Genomic DNA, 15,793 nt, shown 5'->3' with positions numbered 1-15,793 from the left:
GGTGCCTGACCCAGTAGTGAGGTGAGATGGGGACCTCGGAGCATGCAGGGTGTCTGGGGGGAGGATCACAGAGCTTCCTGGGCATCCAGACCCCGCAGGTTCCCCAGGGAATTAGGGGTCTGGGGACCAGGGTAATGGAGGTGGGGGTCCCACAGGCCGAGGGATGTCTGTGCCCCCCCGCCACATCCCAGCCCTCTTCTGCCTGAGTGGAGCTGCACAATCCGCCCTTGTCCCCAGCAGGTCCAAAGTAGGTCAGGGAGGCTGGGCCGAGCCCCCAGGGAGGAGAGAGGGTGGCAGGGGGGTGCAGAGGGCTCCAGGAACTCACCCCAGGAGCTGCACCACTGAGTATCTGCCCACCCCTTGTCCTGGTGAGACCCCAGTGTCCCCAGCCCAGGGGATGCAGGGCATTTCCCCAGCCCCTCTCCAGTCCCCTGGGGTGGTTCAGGATCCCTCCACATCCCCACAGGCTCTTTATCCCTCCTGGGCGGCACAGTCCCATCAGTGAAGATTGGGATGGCTGAATCCTGGGGGAAGGCACCCTACCTGGGAGGCTGGGTCTGGGGAGAGTGTGGGGCTGGGCTGGGTAGGAACTGGAAGTGAGCACAAGCAATAAGAAAGGTGAGAGAGAGATTTCTCACCCCTTAATTGTGGTTAATAATTGATGAATTTGTTTACTGCAGGAGGCAAAGGTCTCTGTCAGTGTCAAGGTGCGAGCGCAGAGCAGCCTGGCCAGCAGCATCCCCAGTGACGGGGCCACAGGTAAGAGATGTCAGCTGGCGCCTGGTCCCCCACGGGTGCTGTGGTCCATCGTGGTGGGAGATGGGGGTACCTGTCGGTGGGGGTACCTGTTGGCAGTGGTACCCGTGGCACAAGGAGAGGGACACCATGGTGGTGTCACAGATTGCTCTTGGGCTCTAAGCACTGCTTTGGCCCCATGAGCTGGAGCAATGGAGCCTCCAGTCATGCCCAGAAGAGGATCCTGGGGTCCCCAAGCACCCCCATGGTCTCCAGCACCTGGAGGCCAACCCTATCCCCTGCATGCCATGTCCTCAAGAAGCCTGTACCCACAGGTACAGCGTGTAGCCTGATGCTTGCTCACCAGCCTGGCTCAGCAGAGGTGACAGCCCCAGCAAGGTCCCTCCTATCCCAGTGGCCTCTCCCCAGGAGGGGTTTGGGGTGGCTGCTGGGAGCAGGGACACTCAGCCCCGGGCACTCATTCTCTGGTGTGTGCCCACAGGCTTGCTGGCAGGATGGGATGGCGATCGCTGGTGGTGCTTCCCTTTCTCCTGGCAGCAGGTGAGGACTTTGCTCAGTGGTGGGCATAGGTGGATGGGAGGTGTTAGAAGTGCTTTCAGCCCCCAGCACTTGTTATGAATTCTCTGAGGGCAGCTGGGACCCCCAGAACAGCTGCCCACCCCACTGGCACCTTGGAGAGTCATTGGCAATCTTGCTACCCCAGGACAAGGCAGAGCGGGCAGGGGGCAGTGGGGATAGCATCCAGCATGGGTGCTGCAGCTGGAGGACAAGCATGGTCTGGAGGTGGGAGGTGTGGGATGAGCATGAGGAAGGTGAGAGGTTGTAGGTGTCCTTTGCCTTCTCTGGAGACCCAAACTGCAGCTGGGAGCTGGGGCTAGAGATAAGTGGACATGGGGGTGCAGGGCACAAAAGTGGGTGCTCAGCACACCTCCTGCTTGTAGTTTCAGGCAACACAGTGCCCTTCTTCAACATGACTATCGTCCATGTGCCTGAGGACCTGGAGCTGGGTGAGTGGGGTAGTCTTGAGAAGGTCCTGGGGTGCAAGAGGAGTGGCTGAGAGTCCTTGGGCAGAGGCTGACCCTGCCTATGCCCCCAGGCCAGGAGGCTTTCCAGCTGACAGCTACTGACATAGACGGGGACCCACTCACCTACAGCATCAGCGGGGAGGACGCCTTTTACTTCTCTGTCAATGCCCAGACAGGCATTGCAACACTGAAGAACTCTCTGGATCGTGAGGTGAGGGCAGAGACTGAGCTGGGGCTCTGAGGTGACAGGGATGGAGGCAGAGCCTTGAGTCCTGTGGGAGAGCTGCTCATGGCAGTTCCTGTGGGTCACTCCCTGGCCTCAAAGACCAGCTCCAGGGGGAAGAGCTGCCTGGGAGCAGCATCCCACCCAGGGGTGGTGGGTGGCAGGGTGTTAGGGCTCTGTTGTCCAAGGATTGAGCTGCTCCTGGCCCTGACCACGTCCTGCCTTGTGTCCCCCAGGTCAAGGCCAAGCTCACCATCACCGTCGAAGTGTCTGATGGGATAAACAATGCAGTGAGTGCTGGGGCACAGGCTGGGGGCTGCAGCAGGTGATGGGGATGGGAGCAGGGTCTCAGTGGGGCTGTTGACAAGACTTGATGGGGAAAGGGCTGAGGTGGGCTTTGGCCAGGGGTGGGTGATGCTGCTGGCTTTGGAGCCAGAGTGGGTGCTGGGTACCATCTCCTGCACCCATCCCATGCCCTCCCTGATGCCTGGTAGGTCTCCAGAAAACTCACCATCATCGTTGATGACCGTAATGACAACGCTCCAGTGTTTCAGTACCTGCCATATGAAGCCTTCATCCCTGAGGTACCTCCTTGGGACCCCCAGTCTCCCCAGGCAGCAGGGCAGGGGTGCTGGGTGACTCCTGTGGCATGGGTGTGCTGGCAGCAGGACACCAGTGTGCAGGGAACAGGTGAACCCACACCCAGGTATGATGCTGTGCCTAGGCGTGGGGCACAACACACAACCCTCCATCCCAGTCCGAGACGTCAGTGCCTAGCTGGGACTCTGCCCTTGTGATGAGTTTCTGATCAGGGAGTGCCTGGTTCAGGCCAGGCCAGGGTGAAGTGGATCAGGGTGCAGATGGGCTGAGGGACTGACTGTTGGAGGGCCCTCCAGCAGCCAGGGAGTGTGGCAGCGGGGGGATCCAGCCTCTGCCCCGTATGAGCAAAGGCAGCAGCTCACCCCTGAGAGTCCCACAGCGCTGGGCAGCCCCTGGAACCCTGCGGGGCCAGAGCACCACAGAGCAGGGCTGGCAGGGCCAGGCTCAGTACCACCACCCCTGATCTCACCCCCTCTGCTCTCCTGCACAATGCCACCACCACCCTGCTGTGTGCCCAGAACACAACATTGGACAGCATCATCTACACCGTGTTTGCCAATGACAGTGACACTGGAAATGCCTCCAAAGTCAGCTACAGCATCGAGGAGGTGAGCACAGCACATTGCAGAGTGGGGCATGCTGTATCCCATGCCACCGCCATGGAGCAGAGGTGCTGGGTGACCTGGCCAGGGGCAGCCCTATGGGTCTGGGGGAGAGGTATGTTGGGTCAGGAGGGCTGGTTCTGCACCCTCTGGGCAGTGGGTGCAAGGTGCTGATCAGTTGCAATCTGGAGATGTAGGGGCCAAGACTGGCAGAAGGATGGGGCTGAGCCTCCATCTCTGCTGGGGCACCTCTGCTCCCTGCCTTGGTGACACAGAGGGATGTTCCCTGCTCAGGTGATCCCAGACAACGCAAACAATTACTGGCTCTTCTACGTCCGGCCCAATGGGAATGTGGTGCTCAATGGCTCACTGGACTATGCCAAGAACACCTTCTACCAGATCAAGATCCTCGCCAAGGTGGGAAACAGCCAGGCTGAGGGTGCGGAGCTGCCAGGTAAGGGGGCCATAGGACTAATGGTGCTCTGGTCCCCAGGATGGCGGGGGGTTGCTGCACAACGTGATGGTCTTCCAGAGCAGCTCAGCCTACCTGTCCCTGACCATCACTGATGTGCCCAACCTGGACCCACGGTTCCTCAACGAGCCCTATTCTGGCTCCGTGCCTGAGAACTGTAACCTGGTAAGGAGCCTGCTGGCCACAGTGGCATGTCCCCAGGGTGTCTGGGCCAGCAAGCACAGGGGTGGCTGAAGACATCATAGGTCCTGCCCTGATGGCCATGTCCCTGCAGGGCACCAGTGTGCTGACAGTCACTGCCATGGACAGAGACACAGGGGTGAATGATGAAATCTTCTACAGCATCACCAGTGAGTGATGGGGCAGGGCAGCATGGGCAGGGGGTAAGCAGTGGCAGGGTGGGATGGGCAAGGTGGGGGATCAGGAAACAAGGGTCACCACAGGGAATGATTCTGGACTCCCAGGCACTGCCAGCCTGCCCTTGCTGGCAGAGAGAGGTCAGGCCTGTATTTCCAGTGGCTGTAGCGGGTTCCTGCCGTCCCCTTGCCATAGATACCAGCATCCCCTTTGCTATCAATGCCACGACGGGCACCATCACTGTGAGCGCGCCCCTGGACCGTGAGCAGCTACCAAGTGAGGAAGTGCTGCTGGAAGTCAGGGTGAGTAGGAGGCAGCAAGGGGAACCCCATCCTCTTCCTCTGCCTGGGCCCCTCCAACCCTTTCTTTCCTCCTGCCCAGGCACGTGAGAAGAACCTGGACATCTATGGCAAGGTGGCCCAGGCCAGCACCCTGGTGACTGTCACAGTGATCGATGTCAATGACAACAAGCCTCAGTTCTACAACTGCTCCCTCCTGAGCTGCAACTTCTCCACTGATGCCCAGAGCAACTTCACGGGCACCATAATAGAGCACTCCTCCTCCAGACTGCCCGTGTCCAACCTCAGCATCGTCGCCCATGACCCAGACAAGGTGGGAGTCCATCCAGGAGGCTGGGCTGGGGTGCAGGAATTTGTGCACCCTCACTCCTGTGTGTCTCTCCCCTGCAGGGCATCAACAGCAATTACAAGCTGTACCTGCAAGGTCCAAATGCCAATGCCTTCTCTGTCTCCCCCACAAATATAATGGGCACAGGGGAGGTCCAGATCCTGGTGCAAGACCCGGCTGCTGTGGACTACGAGATAAGCCACGTCATGGTGGTGCAGGTGAGACCCACAGGACTGGCTCACCCTGGGGACAGTTCTTGCTCCTTGTATATGCCAGAGCGCAGCAGGGACACAGCTCTTCTCCTGCAGGGTTCAAAAGTCAAAGCAGAACATGGCTGTGCCCTGACAGCTTCTTCAGTGCAAGAGGAGTTGGGCTGGAGTGTGACATGTCTCTTTTCCATGCTCAGGGACCCATGTGAGACACTGTCCCTTCTCTGTCCTGCAGATTGTTGCTAATGACACAGGGAACCCCACAGACTGCTGCTCTACAGCCACTGTGACCATCGACCTCATTGACAGCAACGATCACATCCCTGAGTTCCCCCAGAGCATCTACAACCTGAGCGTGATGGAGAACAGCCCTGACGGCACCATCATCTCCCCAAACATCACGGTCAGGCACTGGGCAGGGAGTGGGCAGAGCTTACATCCCCCGAGCAGGGTGCTGGGCATGCCTGGCCCCACTAGTGCAGCTTGCATTGAGGGCACTGGACTCTCCATGTATTTTTAGGGTGCTCACTGCCCATGGTTGGCACCCCAGATTCACCACTGCTCTGGCGCCTAAGGCAGATGCTTCCTTCTGACTTTCAGGCCTACGATCCAGACAGCGGTGTCCTGGGCCAGATCACCTACCAGCTGCTCCCAGAGAGCATGTACGTAGGGGCACAGCCAGCCACAACCAGGGCACTGTCCTGGCAAGGGGTCTGAGCCCCGGTAATGTCTCTGTGTATGCCATAGCCATAACATCTTCATGGTTAATGCCACAACCGGGGCACTGCTGGTGCGGAACGGGAGCTTACTGGACCGGGAGACTCGTTCCATCTACTATGCAAACCTCCAGGCGAAGGATGGGGGCAACCTGGTGGGCACCACGGTGCTGGAGATCACCGTGCTGGATGACAATGACAATCCACCCATAGTTATTGGCTCCTACTTCATCTCCGTGGAAGAGGGACTGAACATCAGTACACAGATCCAGGTACGCACAGACAGAGGTGACAGGCGGCTGTTGGAGGTGAGCAGGGACTGTCCCCAAGGTGCCAACAGCCATGTTCCAACTGCTGACCTTTTCAGGCCATTGACAACGACGAGCCTGGCAACCCCAACAGCGAAGTGGGCTTCAAGATCTTGCCAGGACCATTCAGCAACAACTTCACCATAGATGCAGCCACAGGTGAGATGCACAGCAAGGAGCCGCTGGACCGTGAGGCCTTGGAAGATGAGCGGGGGCAGATGGTGGTGACGGTGGAGGTGTATGACCATGGTGTGCCGCAGCTCAGCACCTTGGTGAATGTCACCATCACAGTGGGGGTGAGTCCTGGGCACAAGTGGGGACACACGGGGGCAGGCCAGGGCCTGGAGCTGGGATGGATGGGCAGAGAGGGGATGTGAGATCCCTGGCCATGGCAGAGGCACTGTGTCCCCTCTCTGTGGAGGAGGAGGGAATAGTTGATGCAGGGAGGCAGGAGAGCACAAATGTCCCTGCTCCTGTCCCCAGCCTGCTACGGGGGATCCCGTTTCCTGGAGCAGCTACAACCATGGCTTTGTCTCCTGCAGGATGTGAACGACAATGCTCCCGTGTTCCTCAACCAGTCCTATGAGTTCGCAGTGTTTGAAGACTCTCCAGGTAGAAGTTGTGTGGCCAGGATTGTGGGACCAGTGGTGGCCCAGAATGTGTGCCTGCTGGCCACTGAGTGTCTGTCTCCACCTGCAGGGGCCCTAGTGGGTGAGGTGGAGGCCACAGACGCTGACCGGACAGAGATCAATTCCCGCATCTCCTTCCTGCTTGAGAGGAGCAGTGGCTCTAGCAACTTCTTGATCCGCTCATCCCGCCTGAAAGCAGGGCACTATGTCGGGCAGCTGACTGTAGACCCCGACATGTCCCTGGACTACGACACCCTGCAGGAGAAGTTCTTCTCCTTGGTGGTGGTGGCGGAGAACACGGCCGCGTACGACGTGGGGGACAATGCCAGCGTCCCAGTGGTGGTCCACATCCTAGACGTCAATGATGAGCCCCCCACCATCCAGCAGGTCTCGCAGGACATTCACGTGAGCGAGAACGGCACGCAGGAGGGGCTGGTGGTCACACTGGTCGCCTCTGACCCAGACACCAATCACTCACTGGTCTTTGAGGAGCTGGCAGTCGCCTGCTACAAGGATGGGAGCAGCACCGGGGATGTGTGCTGGGACTGGTTCCTGCTGGCACCCAACGGCTCCGTGCTGGTGAACAGCTCCGACATTGACTACGAGCTGTGTGACACAGTGGTGCTCACGCTGCGGGTTGAAGACCTCTACACTGAGAAGGGCAACCGCTACAGCCAGAACGGTAACGGCACCCACTGCCCACTCCTTCCAGCACCACTGAGCGTGGTGGGTGCTGGGACCTGCCTCTCCCACCTCCTAAGTGTGAGGAGCAGGGTGGGAGCTACGTGGTTTGGCAATGGAGAGAGGGTGTCCCCAGCTCTTTTGGACTGGAGCCTGCTGGGAGGATGGGGCTGTCACAGAAGCAGAGGAGGGTGCTGCAGGGCTGCTCTGTTGGTGACCAGAGTTCTGCTTTTGGGATATTGCAGAAACCCTGAGAATCCTCATCACTGATGTGAATGACAACGCACCAGTCTTCCTGCCTGTCACAGAGACCTTTGGTGAGCAGCTGGGGTTAGTGCATCCTGTGGTCTCCTCCCTGCACCCACACATGCTCTGACACACTGCCCAGCAGCAGGGACCTTCTCCCAGTAGGGAGGCAGGGCTGAGAGAGGTGCAGGGGTTATTCAATGCTTTCCATGAAGGCTGCGGGGCTTAGGGCAGCAGGGGTATGCTCAAAGCTCTGCTGAGCCCTGGGGCTGTGGGGCATGGGGTCTGCAGCAAGCCTGGCTGCACACCAGGGTGAACACACCATCTGTCTGCTTTCCTTGGCAGTGGTTGTCCCTGAAATCTCCCCAGTGGACCTGCAAGTGGCTGTTGTGAAGGTGAGGATCTGTGTGTGTCTGCTGGGCTCACCCATCCCCACTGCAGGCAGGTGCTGGCCATTCCTATCTGGGCTTCTGCCACGCTTTGTCCCTGCAGGCCACAGATGCTGACTCAGGGCAGGGGGGAACCATCAGCTTCTCCATCATCAGTGTGGTGCTTGTGGAGGACAACGGGGTCAGCCGGCCCTTTGAGAACCTCTTCAAGCTGGTGACAACGACTGAGAAGGACATCTACATTGGGAGCATCCAGTGAGGCCATGGGGCGGGGCTGGGCTGGGCTGGGGAGGGTGCAGCAAAGCAGAGGTGCAGGCAGTGCCATTGCAGGCTGGAGAGGGGACAAAGCCATCCTGGGGTCCTGCCCTGGGTAGGGTGGAGCCTGGGGGATGACGGGGACATCCTGGGGGCATCCTGTGCAGCCCAGTGTGATTGTCGATGTCCCTGTTCCCACAGGGTGGCCAGCAACCTTGATGGCTCGCTGAAGGGGCAGTACCAGGTGACAGTGGAGGCTCAGGACAATGAGGCACCAGTGCACAGAGTACAGACTGTGCTGACTGTGAGTGTCACCCCTGATCTCCCTCTCTGGGGACACCCCGCACCCTGCCCAGCCACACTCACCCCTGTGCTCCATGTGCAGATCTTCACGGTGGATCAGAGCTACCGCATTCGCCTCCAGTTTGTGACAACGGTGGATGAAGTCCAGAGTAACATCCAAAGCATCAGAGCGTAAGGAGAGCGAGGACAGGCTGGGGAGGTTGGGGTGGTGGCTGTGCAGTGGGGGACACGAACATGCAGGCTGTCCCCACTGGAGCGGGATGCTGAGCTGCTTCCCGTGCCCATGAGTGGAGCAGGAAGCTCAGCCCAGCCTCCCTCCACCCCTGCTGTCCCTAGGGCCCTGACCGCCGTGACCAAGGCAGGAGTGTACGTGGCAGCAATCAAGAGCATGGAGGAAACCCGCGCCTCCCAGTGAGTGGAGCCCTGCAGGCAACGGGGAAGGGGACAGGGGGATCGGGGGTGTCACCCTGCGTCCCGCTTACCCCATCTCTTTGCTCCTGCAGGGTGGTAGCCAAGTCAGTGATGGAGGCGTACTTCGTCTACAGCAATGGCACTGCCCTGGACGTCAACCAGCTGAGCATGTGTGTGCCGGGGCAAGGGCCACGCACGGGCACTGCTGCGCACCCTGACTAGCCCATCCACTCCTATCTCCTCTTTCCTTGGCAGGCTCATACAGTCTGATCCACTGATCCTGGCTGAGCTGGTCAGCCTGGGCCTGGCCATCATCGTGAGTGGGGCTGGGCGAGGGGCACAGGGAGAGGGCACCAACCCCTCATGAGGATGGGGGCTGGTTCTGCTGGCCAGGGCTGTGCCCTCACCCCTGCTCTGCACCAGGGCCCCGGGGAGGTGGTGAATCCCACCAGGGAGACAGAGCTGATCGGCATCATCGCAGGGCTGGCAGCATTCCTGCTCATCTTCATCCTCATCATGACCCTGGCCTTGGTTCTCACCTCTAGGAGGTACCGCACCACCTGCACCCCCTCCTGCCTCCCCTCACCACTCTCATCCTCACCAGCACCCCCAGACTCATCCCTGCCCTCCATCCCCCTCCTGCCCACCCCATCCCAGTGCCCAGCTACCCCTGCCCCTCTCACCCGCCCTGTCCCTGGATTTGCAGCTACAAGAGGAAGCTGCATGCAATGAAGGCTCTGAAGGCAGCCACAACGTTCAGCCCTGCCATGGTGCAGCAGGGTCCTGGCATCCCTGGGACCAACCAGTACAATGCAGAGGGGTGAGTGTGGAGCTCCTCTGGCAGGAGAGGAGAGCCCAGGCATTTCCCCACAGCCAGGGGCTGCAGGGCTCACTGCACACCCCTCCTGCCCTGGGGACACAGCTGTCCCGGGCTGCCCCATGGGACGGTCACTCACCTGCCACCTATCCCTGGCCAGGGCAAACCCCATGCTGAACCTCTCACTCGATCCCTCACATGACTTGGGCTTCCACGAGGACTCCAGCTCTGTGGCCAGGTGAGCTCTGCAGGCAGGTCCCAAAGGCCACGGGGCCATCACCCTGTGTCCCCACCCCACCAGTGCCTGTGCCCTCTGCTAACGCCCACCCTCCACTCTCCACAGCATGAATTCCCTGGATGAAAACACAGTAAATGCACCTGGGGATGAGAAACTCAAGGCCAAGGTGAGCATGAAAATCGCTACTGGTGTCCAGCAGGGAGTCCTGCCACAGCACCCCATGTCCCCTCGTCTCTGCTGGCTCCCCAGGCTCCTGGATCCTTCATGTCCCTTCCTCTTCACCCCCTTGATAGCCCTCAGTTCCTGGGAAGATGGGAGAGTGTCCCTGCCCCGGGACTCTGTCCCCACCCCATCTGACCACTCTCTTGTCCCACAGCAGGTCAAAGCGGAGCTGACAGACCCCTCTGACAGGGAGGCTCTGGTGGCTGCCCTGAACCTGAACCAGCCCAGCAAAACAGCGTACATCAACACCACCTTCACCACCACGGACTTGTGAGCAGGCATCTGGGGTGCAGCTGGGCCAGAGCAGGACTCAGGCAGCTGTGCTGGTGATGTTGTGTTCAGAGGCTGGCAATAAACCTGTCCCACAGTGGTCACAGTGTCCTGTGCCCATCAGAATGTCTGCTGGGGTGCTCAGCCAGCTCAGGGGTCATCTCTCCTGGCATGAGGAGGGAAGGCGAGTGCCACCATGGGGCTTGGCCCGGCTTCTTGTCCCCAGGACCCTTCCCTGGGCTGCCCCACTGTCCCAGCTCAGCCCCTAGGGAGGGAGGCGCAGGCAGCCCCGCGCAGAGGTTTGTGCAAGGTTTTATTACCCAACATCCACATTGACACAATGGTCCCCCCGCCCCTTCCTCCCCCCAACCCCCCAGAAAAGAAATGAAGAGGAAAAAAGAACAACATGGGTGATGAAGCCACAGCTCGGCAGTGAGGGGCTGGAGGTGGGGAACAGCCCGGGGCAGGGTGGTAGAGGGATGGCGCAGGGCTCCTGGTCGTCCCTGCGTGGCCATAGCACTGCTCCCGCAGCCCAAGGCACTGAGCAGAACCGGGTCCAGTGAGTGCCATGGCACAGAGCAGGCACTGGCTGCTCGCTGATGCTTCAGCGAGTCCCTCACAGCCCCTCCCCGAGCAGAAACAGCCCTGCAGGCCCAAAACAGGCGCAGGATCCCCAAAAGGGATTTGGGGTGTGGGGCAAGACTTGCCCCTTAGAGAGGAGAAGTGGCTGCACTGGTGACCCCGGCACCTCAAGCCCTCGTACACCTCTGCCCGAAGGGGATGGTGCAGCTCCCCAAGTACCCCCTGTTAGCAGCTTCCTGCCCATCAGGTGCTGGTTGCCCTCACTTGGCACTGTGGGGCTGGTCCTCTCCACAGGGTCAGGCCCCACATCATGGCTGGATGCCACGGTGCAGCCGGCTGTGGGGATGCTCACCCCCTGCAATCCCACCCTTTGCTCCCGACGCAGTCCAGAAACGTAGGAAAAGTGTTTGAAAAGAGGGTGACAGCCCCGCAGGACCCCGGGGAGGAGGCGGCTCCAGGCAGGACACACACGGCTCAAAGAGTCTCTTAAAAAGCTCCAAAAATGCAAACACGGTTCAAGAAAAGGCCCCTCCCTCCCACCCTCTAAAACCCCAGCTGTAAAAAGTGGCAGCGCTTTGAGACCATCGCATCCCTGGCTGCTGTTGGATGGGGATGCTGGAGGGACGTCACAGGGTCGTGCACCCACGTCCCAGGCACATGGGGCCTCTCCAGCACTGGAGCAGCTGGATGGGCCCGGCAGCAGGGCAGGCCCCATCCCCACCGCCAGCCTTGGTGAGGATGTGATCTGGGCAGACCCCAGGCAGGGGGAGCTGGGGGCCATGGGGACAGACTCCTCAAGGGCCTCCAGCCACAGTGATAGGGACAAGCAGCTCTCCATTAGTCATGGTTGCTCCCAGACTCTCCCATTTCAGTCTCAGTGCCCCATGTGCCTACATCCTTCCAGCTCCAGAGCACCCACAGCACACAGTGGGGCAGAAGATGGGGCTGTGGCTGGGATGAACAGGGCTGGATGGGCAGCCACAGGGAGCTGCGTGTGAATGGCCATGGGCTGGTCAGAGTGTGGCTGAGCCCTGGGCAGGCAAAGCGGTGGCACAGGAATGCACCAGCATCTCTCCGGCATGGGGAGTGATGCTGCTGCCTGGGATGTGAGTGAGACCAGAGCTCAGGGGAGCCAGCAGCTCCCTGCCCATGCCCATCCTGAGCCCTCTCCAGACCTGTGCCATGGGCAGCTGCCTCTGGCTGGAAGAAGCCATGTGCTTCTTCATGCTGACAGACGCCACCAAGCACAGAGACAGGGCACCAGCGTCATATCCCGGGGTACCTCTATGGGGCTAGGTCTGTGTGGGGACCCCAGGCTGCCAGGGGGACGCCCAGCAAAGGAGATGCCTTGCCCCAGCATGCAGTGCTCCATCACCACCTGCCCCAGGAGCCCTGCACGCTGGCAGCGGGTGTCTCAGGATGCCAGGGCAGGGACTCCCCCTCACCTCCCACAAGAAGCCCCATGGCACCCCCACCCCAGCAGCAGCAACTCACTCCATGGCGGGGCCGGTGCGGGAGCAGCACCGGGGCCGCCGGACGTTCTGCAGCAGAGCCCGAAAGACACCGGGCTGCCTCTTGGGCTCCTCGCCTTTGCGGGGGTCTCCCTTGATGGAGCTGGTGCGGGTGCTCTGCGGGGGTACCACCACCTGCCTCTCCTCGATCTGCTTCTCCAGGTGCTTCTGGATGGCCATGCCCAGCACCTCCACCTCCATGGAGGCCCCGTACACCTCCCATGTCATCCCTTTCTCGTCCCAGCTCACCTCCCGGATGGGCTCCGGAGTCTCCTCCACCAGCGTCCCCTTCACATGCACCTCGGGGTACGAGGCCTGCGGGGACTTGGCCACTGGTGTCATGGGGCCAGTGGCCACGGAGCGGGTCTCCACAGGCATGGACACCTGCATCTCTGCATCCTTCTTGGAGGGCTCCAGGCGTGGGGCGGCAGCAGAGCCCAGCTCCCTCTTGGGGAAGGTGAAAGCAGCAGCCCCGCCTGGGGGGCTCATAGGACTCAAGGCCACTGACACCAGGGACGCTCGGTTGTCCACTTGTGTACCCATGTCCTGCGTCCCGGCGTCCTGCGGTGGGGTCACTTCAAAGGAGTAGGACTGGCAGAGCAGCTTGCTTTGCTGGGGCTGCTGGCTGCTCCCAGCGTTCGCACGCCGGGCTGGGCTCTCCTCGGCTCTGCCCTGGCCTGGGGTAGTGGGGTTTGACCTTGACTCGCTTTTGCCCTTGCTCCCCGAAGTGCTGGTGCCAGGGGGGTCTGCTGTGCCCCCCTGCGGGTTCTTGGGAGCTTCACCACCCCTTGGCTGGGGTGCAGCGCCCAGGGATGTCCCTGTGACACCCTGGGGCTGCCCCTGGCTTGGAAGCTCCGCTGCTGCTCCAGCAGCCATGGTAGGCTCCGCAAATGCCACGTGTTTGGCAGGAGCCGACGCACTCCCCACATCCTTGCTGGGTGCTTTGAGGCAGGGCTCGGGCAGGGGGGACACGGAGGCTGTGTTCTTCTGGGTGCTGGGAACCTCCATCCCCGCAGGGCCACAGGCTGGGGCAGTGCCACTTGGTCCCCCACAGCTCCCCGTCGTTGCTGCTGCGTTTGGCTCTGTGCCGGCGTCCCGGAGAAGCGTGCTGGGAGCTGGTCCTGTCGGCGATGGCACCTTCTCCACCACCGTGCTGGCCATGGTGCCCTGGGCCTCCGGTGCAGCCACACAGCAGGTCCTCACAGCACGGCCCCCCGCAGCACAGCCGGAGCCGGGCAGGCACTCACCCACTGGAGGGCAGCCAGGGGAGCTGGCACCGGGCTCACAGGCGTCCTCGGCACCGGCCTGGCAGCTCAGCAGCCGCAGCCCCTCGGGCTCCTTAGAGCTGCCCATGCCTGGAAAAGGCTTCTCCCATGCTAGTCCTGCTGTGGGTCTGCAAGAGAGAGGATGGGGCAGTGAAGAGGGAGCAGCACATGGGCCCCCAGCTCCCCTCGGCTGCCAACTGTTTTTCTGCATGCCATCCATGACAACAGGTTGGGCAGCTGCCTGCAGCTTCTACCAGCACAGCCTGTGTGGTGGCACCCAGTGCCCAGCCCCACGGGAAGGGAGGAACTGTGTTGGCTGCCTACCGTAAAAGCCAACCTTCTCCTGGCACAGCCAGATTGGGACCGGGAGCAGGATCCAGGCGCTGTTGCGCCTGCCAGAGCAGGGGGATGTGGCACAGGCACAGCAGAGGGGCAGCTGGAGAGTGGCCCTGGGCACCAGGCTGAGAGCCTGAGGGGGCTCAGCACCCCCCACCTGCAAGTGGGGAGTTGAGCACAGCATGGGGTGACAGCAAGCTGGGCACAGGGACTGAGGGGGGCTGCAGAGCACAGCCCAGGCATGGGGCAACCCAAGCCTTTCCCTCCATTCACTGGGACCAGTGTTCCCAGAGCTAGGAGTGATGTGTATCCCCCAGGCACAGGAACCCCCAGCTCAGCACCGACACCCCAAGCTGAGGGTGCAACCATCTCCAGGCCATGCCCCTTCAGCCCCCCAGGACAGCCGTGTAGCAGGAGCATGGTGGGAAGCCCCAGAGAAGCCCCCAGCTCTGCCAATGCCAGTGACTCCCTCCGGAGCTGGGAGCGCACGAGTCCTGGTCACGGTCACTCTGGGTCCCGAGAGGGCAGAGCAGAGCAAATCCCCCCAAGGGACATTGCAGGAGCAGCGACCAGGCTGGCACCAACCCTCCCCAGGAGCACCGGGGCCCGGAGGCGGTGACCCCCCGACTCTGTCTCCCCACGCAGCACCCTCCGTACCCGGGGGTCATGCCACCGCGCACCCCGACCTGCTCTGACAGCACCCTCCATCCCGGCGGGCTACGGGTGCCCCGACCCGGTGCCGCTGCTCCACGGAGAGGCTGCGAGGCCCCGCACACGCGTGTGCACACGCACAAACACGCACAAACACGCGTGTGCACACGCACAGGCACGCACACGCCAGCACATGGCCACGGGCACACCCGCACGCACGGACACGCGTGTGCACGCCCCGGTTCCCCTGGCGAGCCCCGGTCAAACCGGCTCCAGCGGCAGCACCGGACAGGGGGAATCCGACACACACACACCCCCACTCCCCCGGCCCCGCCGCCCGTCCCTGGGGAAGCCGGTGCCGGCCGGGCGGCGGCGGTAGCACCGGGAACGGGAGCGAGACCGGCCCCGCCACGTGCGCCCCGAGGCCGTCGTTACCTGCGGCGGCGGCTCGGCTCGGCTCGGCTCGGCTCGGCTCGGCTCGTCCCGTCCCGTCCCGTCCCGTCTAGCTCGGCTCGGCTCGGCTCCGGCGCGGTGGCGGCAGCGGCGAGCATGCGTGGGGCGGCGGCGGCGGGGGCGGTACCGCGCCCCGGGCCGCTCCCCCCGGCTGCCGCCCGCCCCGGAGCCCCCGGGCAACGGTGGGGAGGAGAGGGAGGACCGGCTGCCGCGGAGGGGGGGGCCCAGTACACACCCCCCTCCCCTCGCTGCCATGGGTGTCACCCCCCTTGCCCGCCCGGGGAGACCCCATCACCCCCTGGTATTCCCCAGCATCACCGACCCTGTCACCCCGGTGTACCCGGGCACAGCAGAGTACATGTCCGGCACAGGCACGGTCAGGGGGTCCTCAACCCTTAGGGGGTCCTGCGGGTGGGGGTGACAGTGAGTGACACCGAGTCCAGTCCCCCTCCTACCTGGTGATGGAGACGGATGCTTCCCTCCCAGGCATCACCGGGGAGGGGGGGGTGGGAGGGGGTGCTGTACCCCAACCATCCAGAGGGACCGGGACAACGTGTCACCGTGGTGTGACAGAGGTGGGCTCCAGCGCACCCCTCGCTCAGGGGTGGGAGAGGACGGGGAGGGGAGATCGTCCCCGTC

General features: G+C 62.1%; 2 protein-coding genes across 2 annotated transcripts; one reads left to right on the top strand and one right to left on the bottom strand.

Annotated features, from left to right (window-relative positions):
- The first annotated feature begins 349 nt into the window (after positions 1-349).
- On the top strand, positions 350-10,456 carry CDHR2 (cadherin related family member 2). The gene is made up of 33 exons (XM_061456744.1): positions 350-368; positions 681-759; positions 1,238-1,296; positions 1,698-1,763; positions 1,853-1,992; positions 2,241-2,294; positions 2,499-2,588; positions 3,123-3,212; positions 3,501-3,623; positions 3,700-3,843; positions 3,953-4,028; positions 4,231-4,337; positions 4,417-4,647; positions 4,725-4,880; positions 5,107-5,274; positions 5,472-5,533; positions 5,619-5,859; positions 5,955-6,191; positions 6,438-6,507; positions 6,595-7,206; positions 7,451-7,522; positions 7,797-7,846; positions 7,944-8,095; positions 8,297-8,399; positions 8,481-8,569; positions 8,735-8,809; positions 8,902-8,979; positions 9,065-9,125; positions 9,233-9,357; positions 9,516-9,629; positions 9,787-9,864; positions 9,970-10,030; positions 10,241-10,456. The coding sequence occupies exons 3-33, from the start codon at positions 1,251-1,253 to the stop codon at positions 10,358-10,360; spliced, it is 3,891 nt and encodes a 1,296-aa protein (XP_061312728.1). The 5' UTR covers positions 350-368; positions 681-759; positions 1,238-1,250; the 3' UTR covers positions 10,361-10,456.
- Positions 10,457-10,650: 194 nt separating this feature from the next.
- GPRIN1 (G protein regulated inducer of neurite outgrowth 1) lies at positions 10,651-15,269 on the bottom strand. The gene is made up of 2 exons (XM_061456745.1): positions 15,137-15,269; positions 10,651-13,842 (listed from the first exon to the last, which is right to left on the bottom strand). The coding sequence occupies exons 1-2, from the start codon at positions 15,250-15,252 to the stop codon at positions 12,429-12,431; spliced, it is 1,530 nt and encodes a 509-aa protein (XP_061312729.1). The 5' UTR covers positions 15,253-15,269; the 3' UTR covers positions 10,651-12,428.
- Between the last annotated feature and the right edge of the window lie 524 nt (positions 15,270-15,793).

The sequence above is a fragment of the Pezoporus flaviventris genome, unplaced genomic scaffold (assembly GCF_033815535.1).
Source record: "Pezoporus flaviventris isolate CSIRO_AGI_PZ_B2104156 unplaced genomic scaffold, CSIRO_AGI_Pfla_v1 ptg000023l, whole genome shotgun sequence".
In the NCBI taxonomy this organism is placed as follows: domain Eukaryota; kingdom Metazoa; phylum Chordata; class Aves; order Psittaciformes; family Psittacidae; genus Pezoporus; species Pezoporus flaviventris.
Note: the sequence above shows the minus strand (reverse complement) of the source record. Positions and strands in the feature narration are given on the sequence as shown.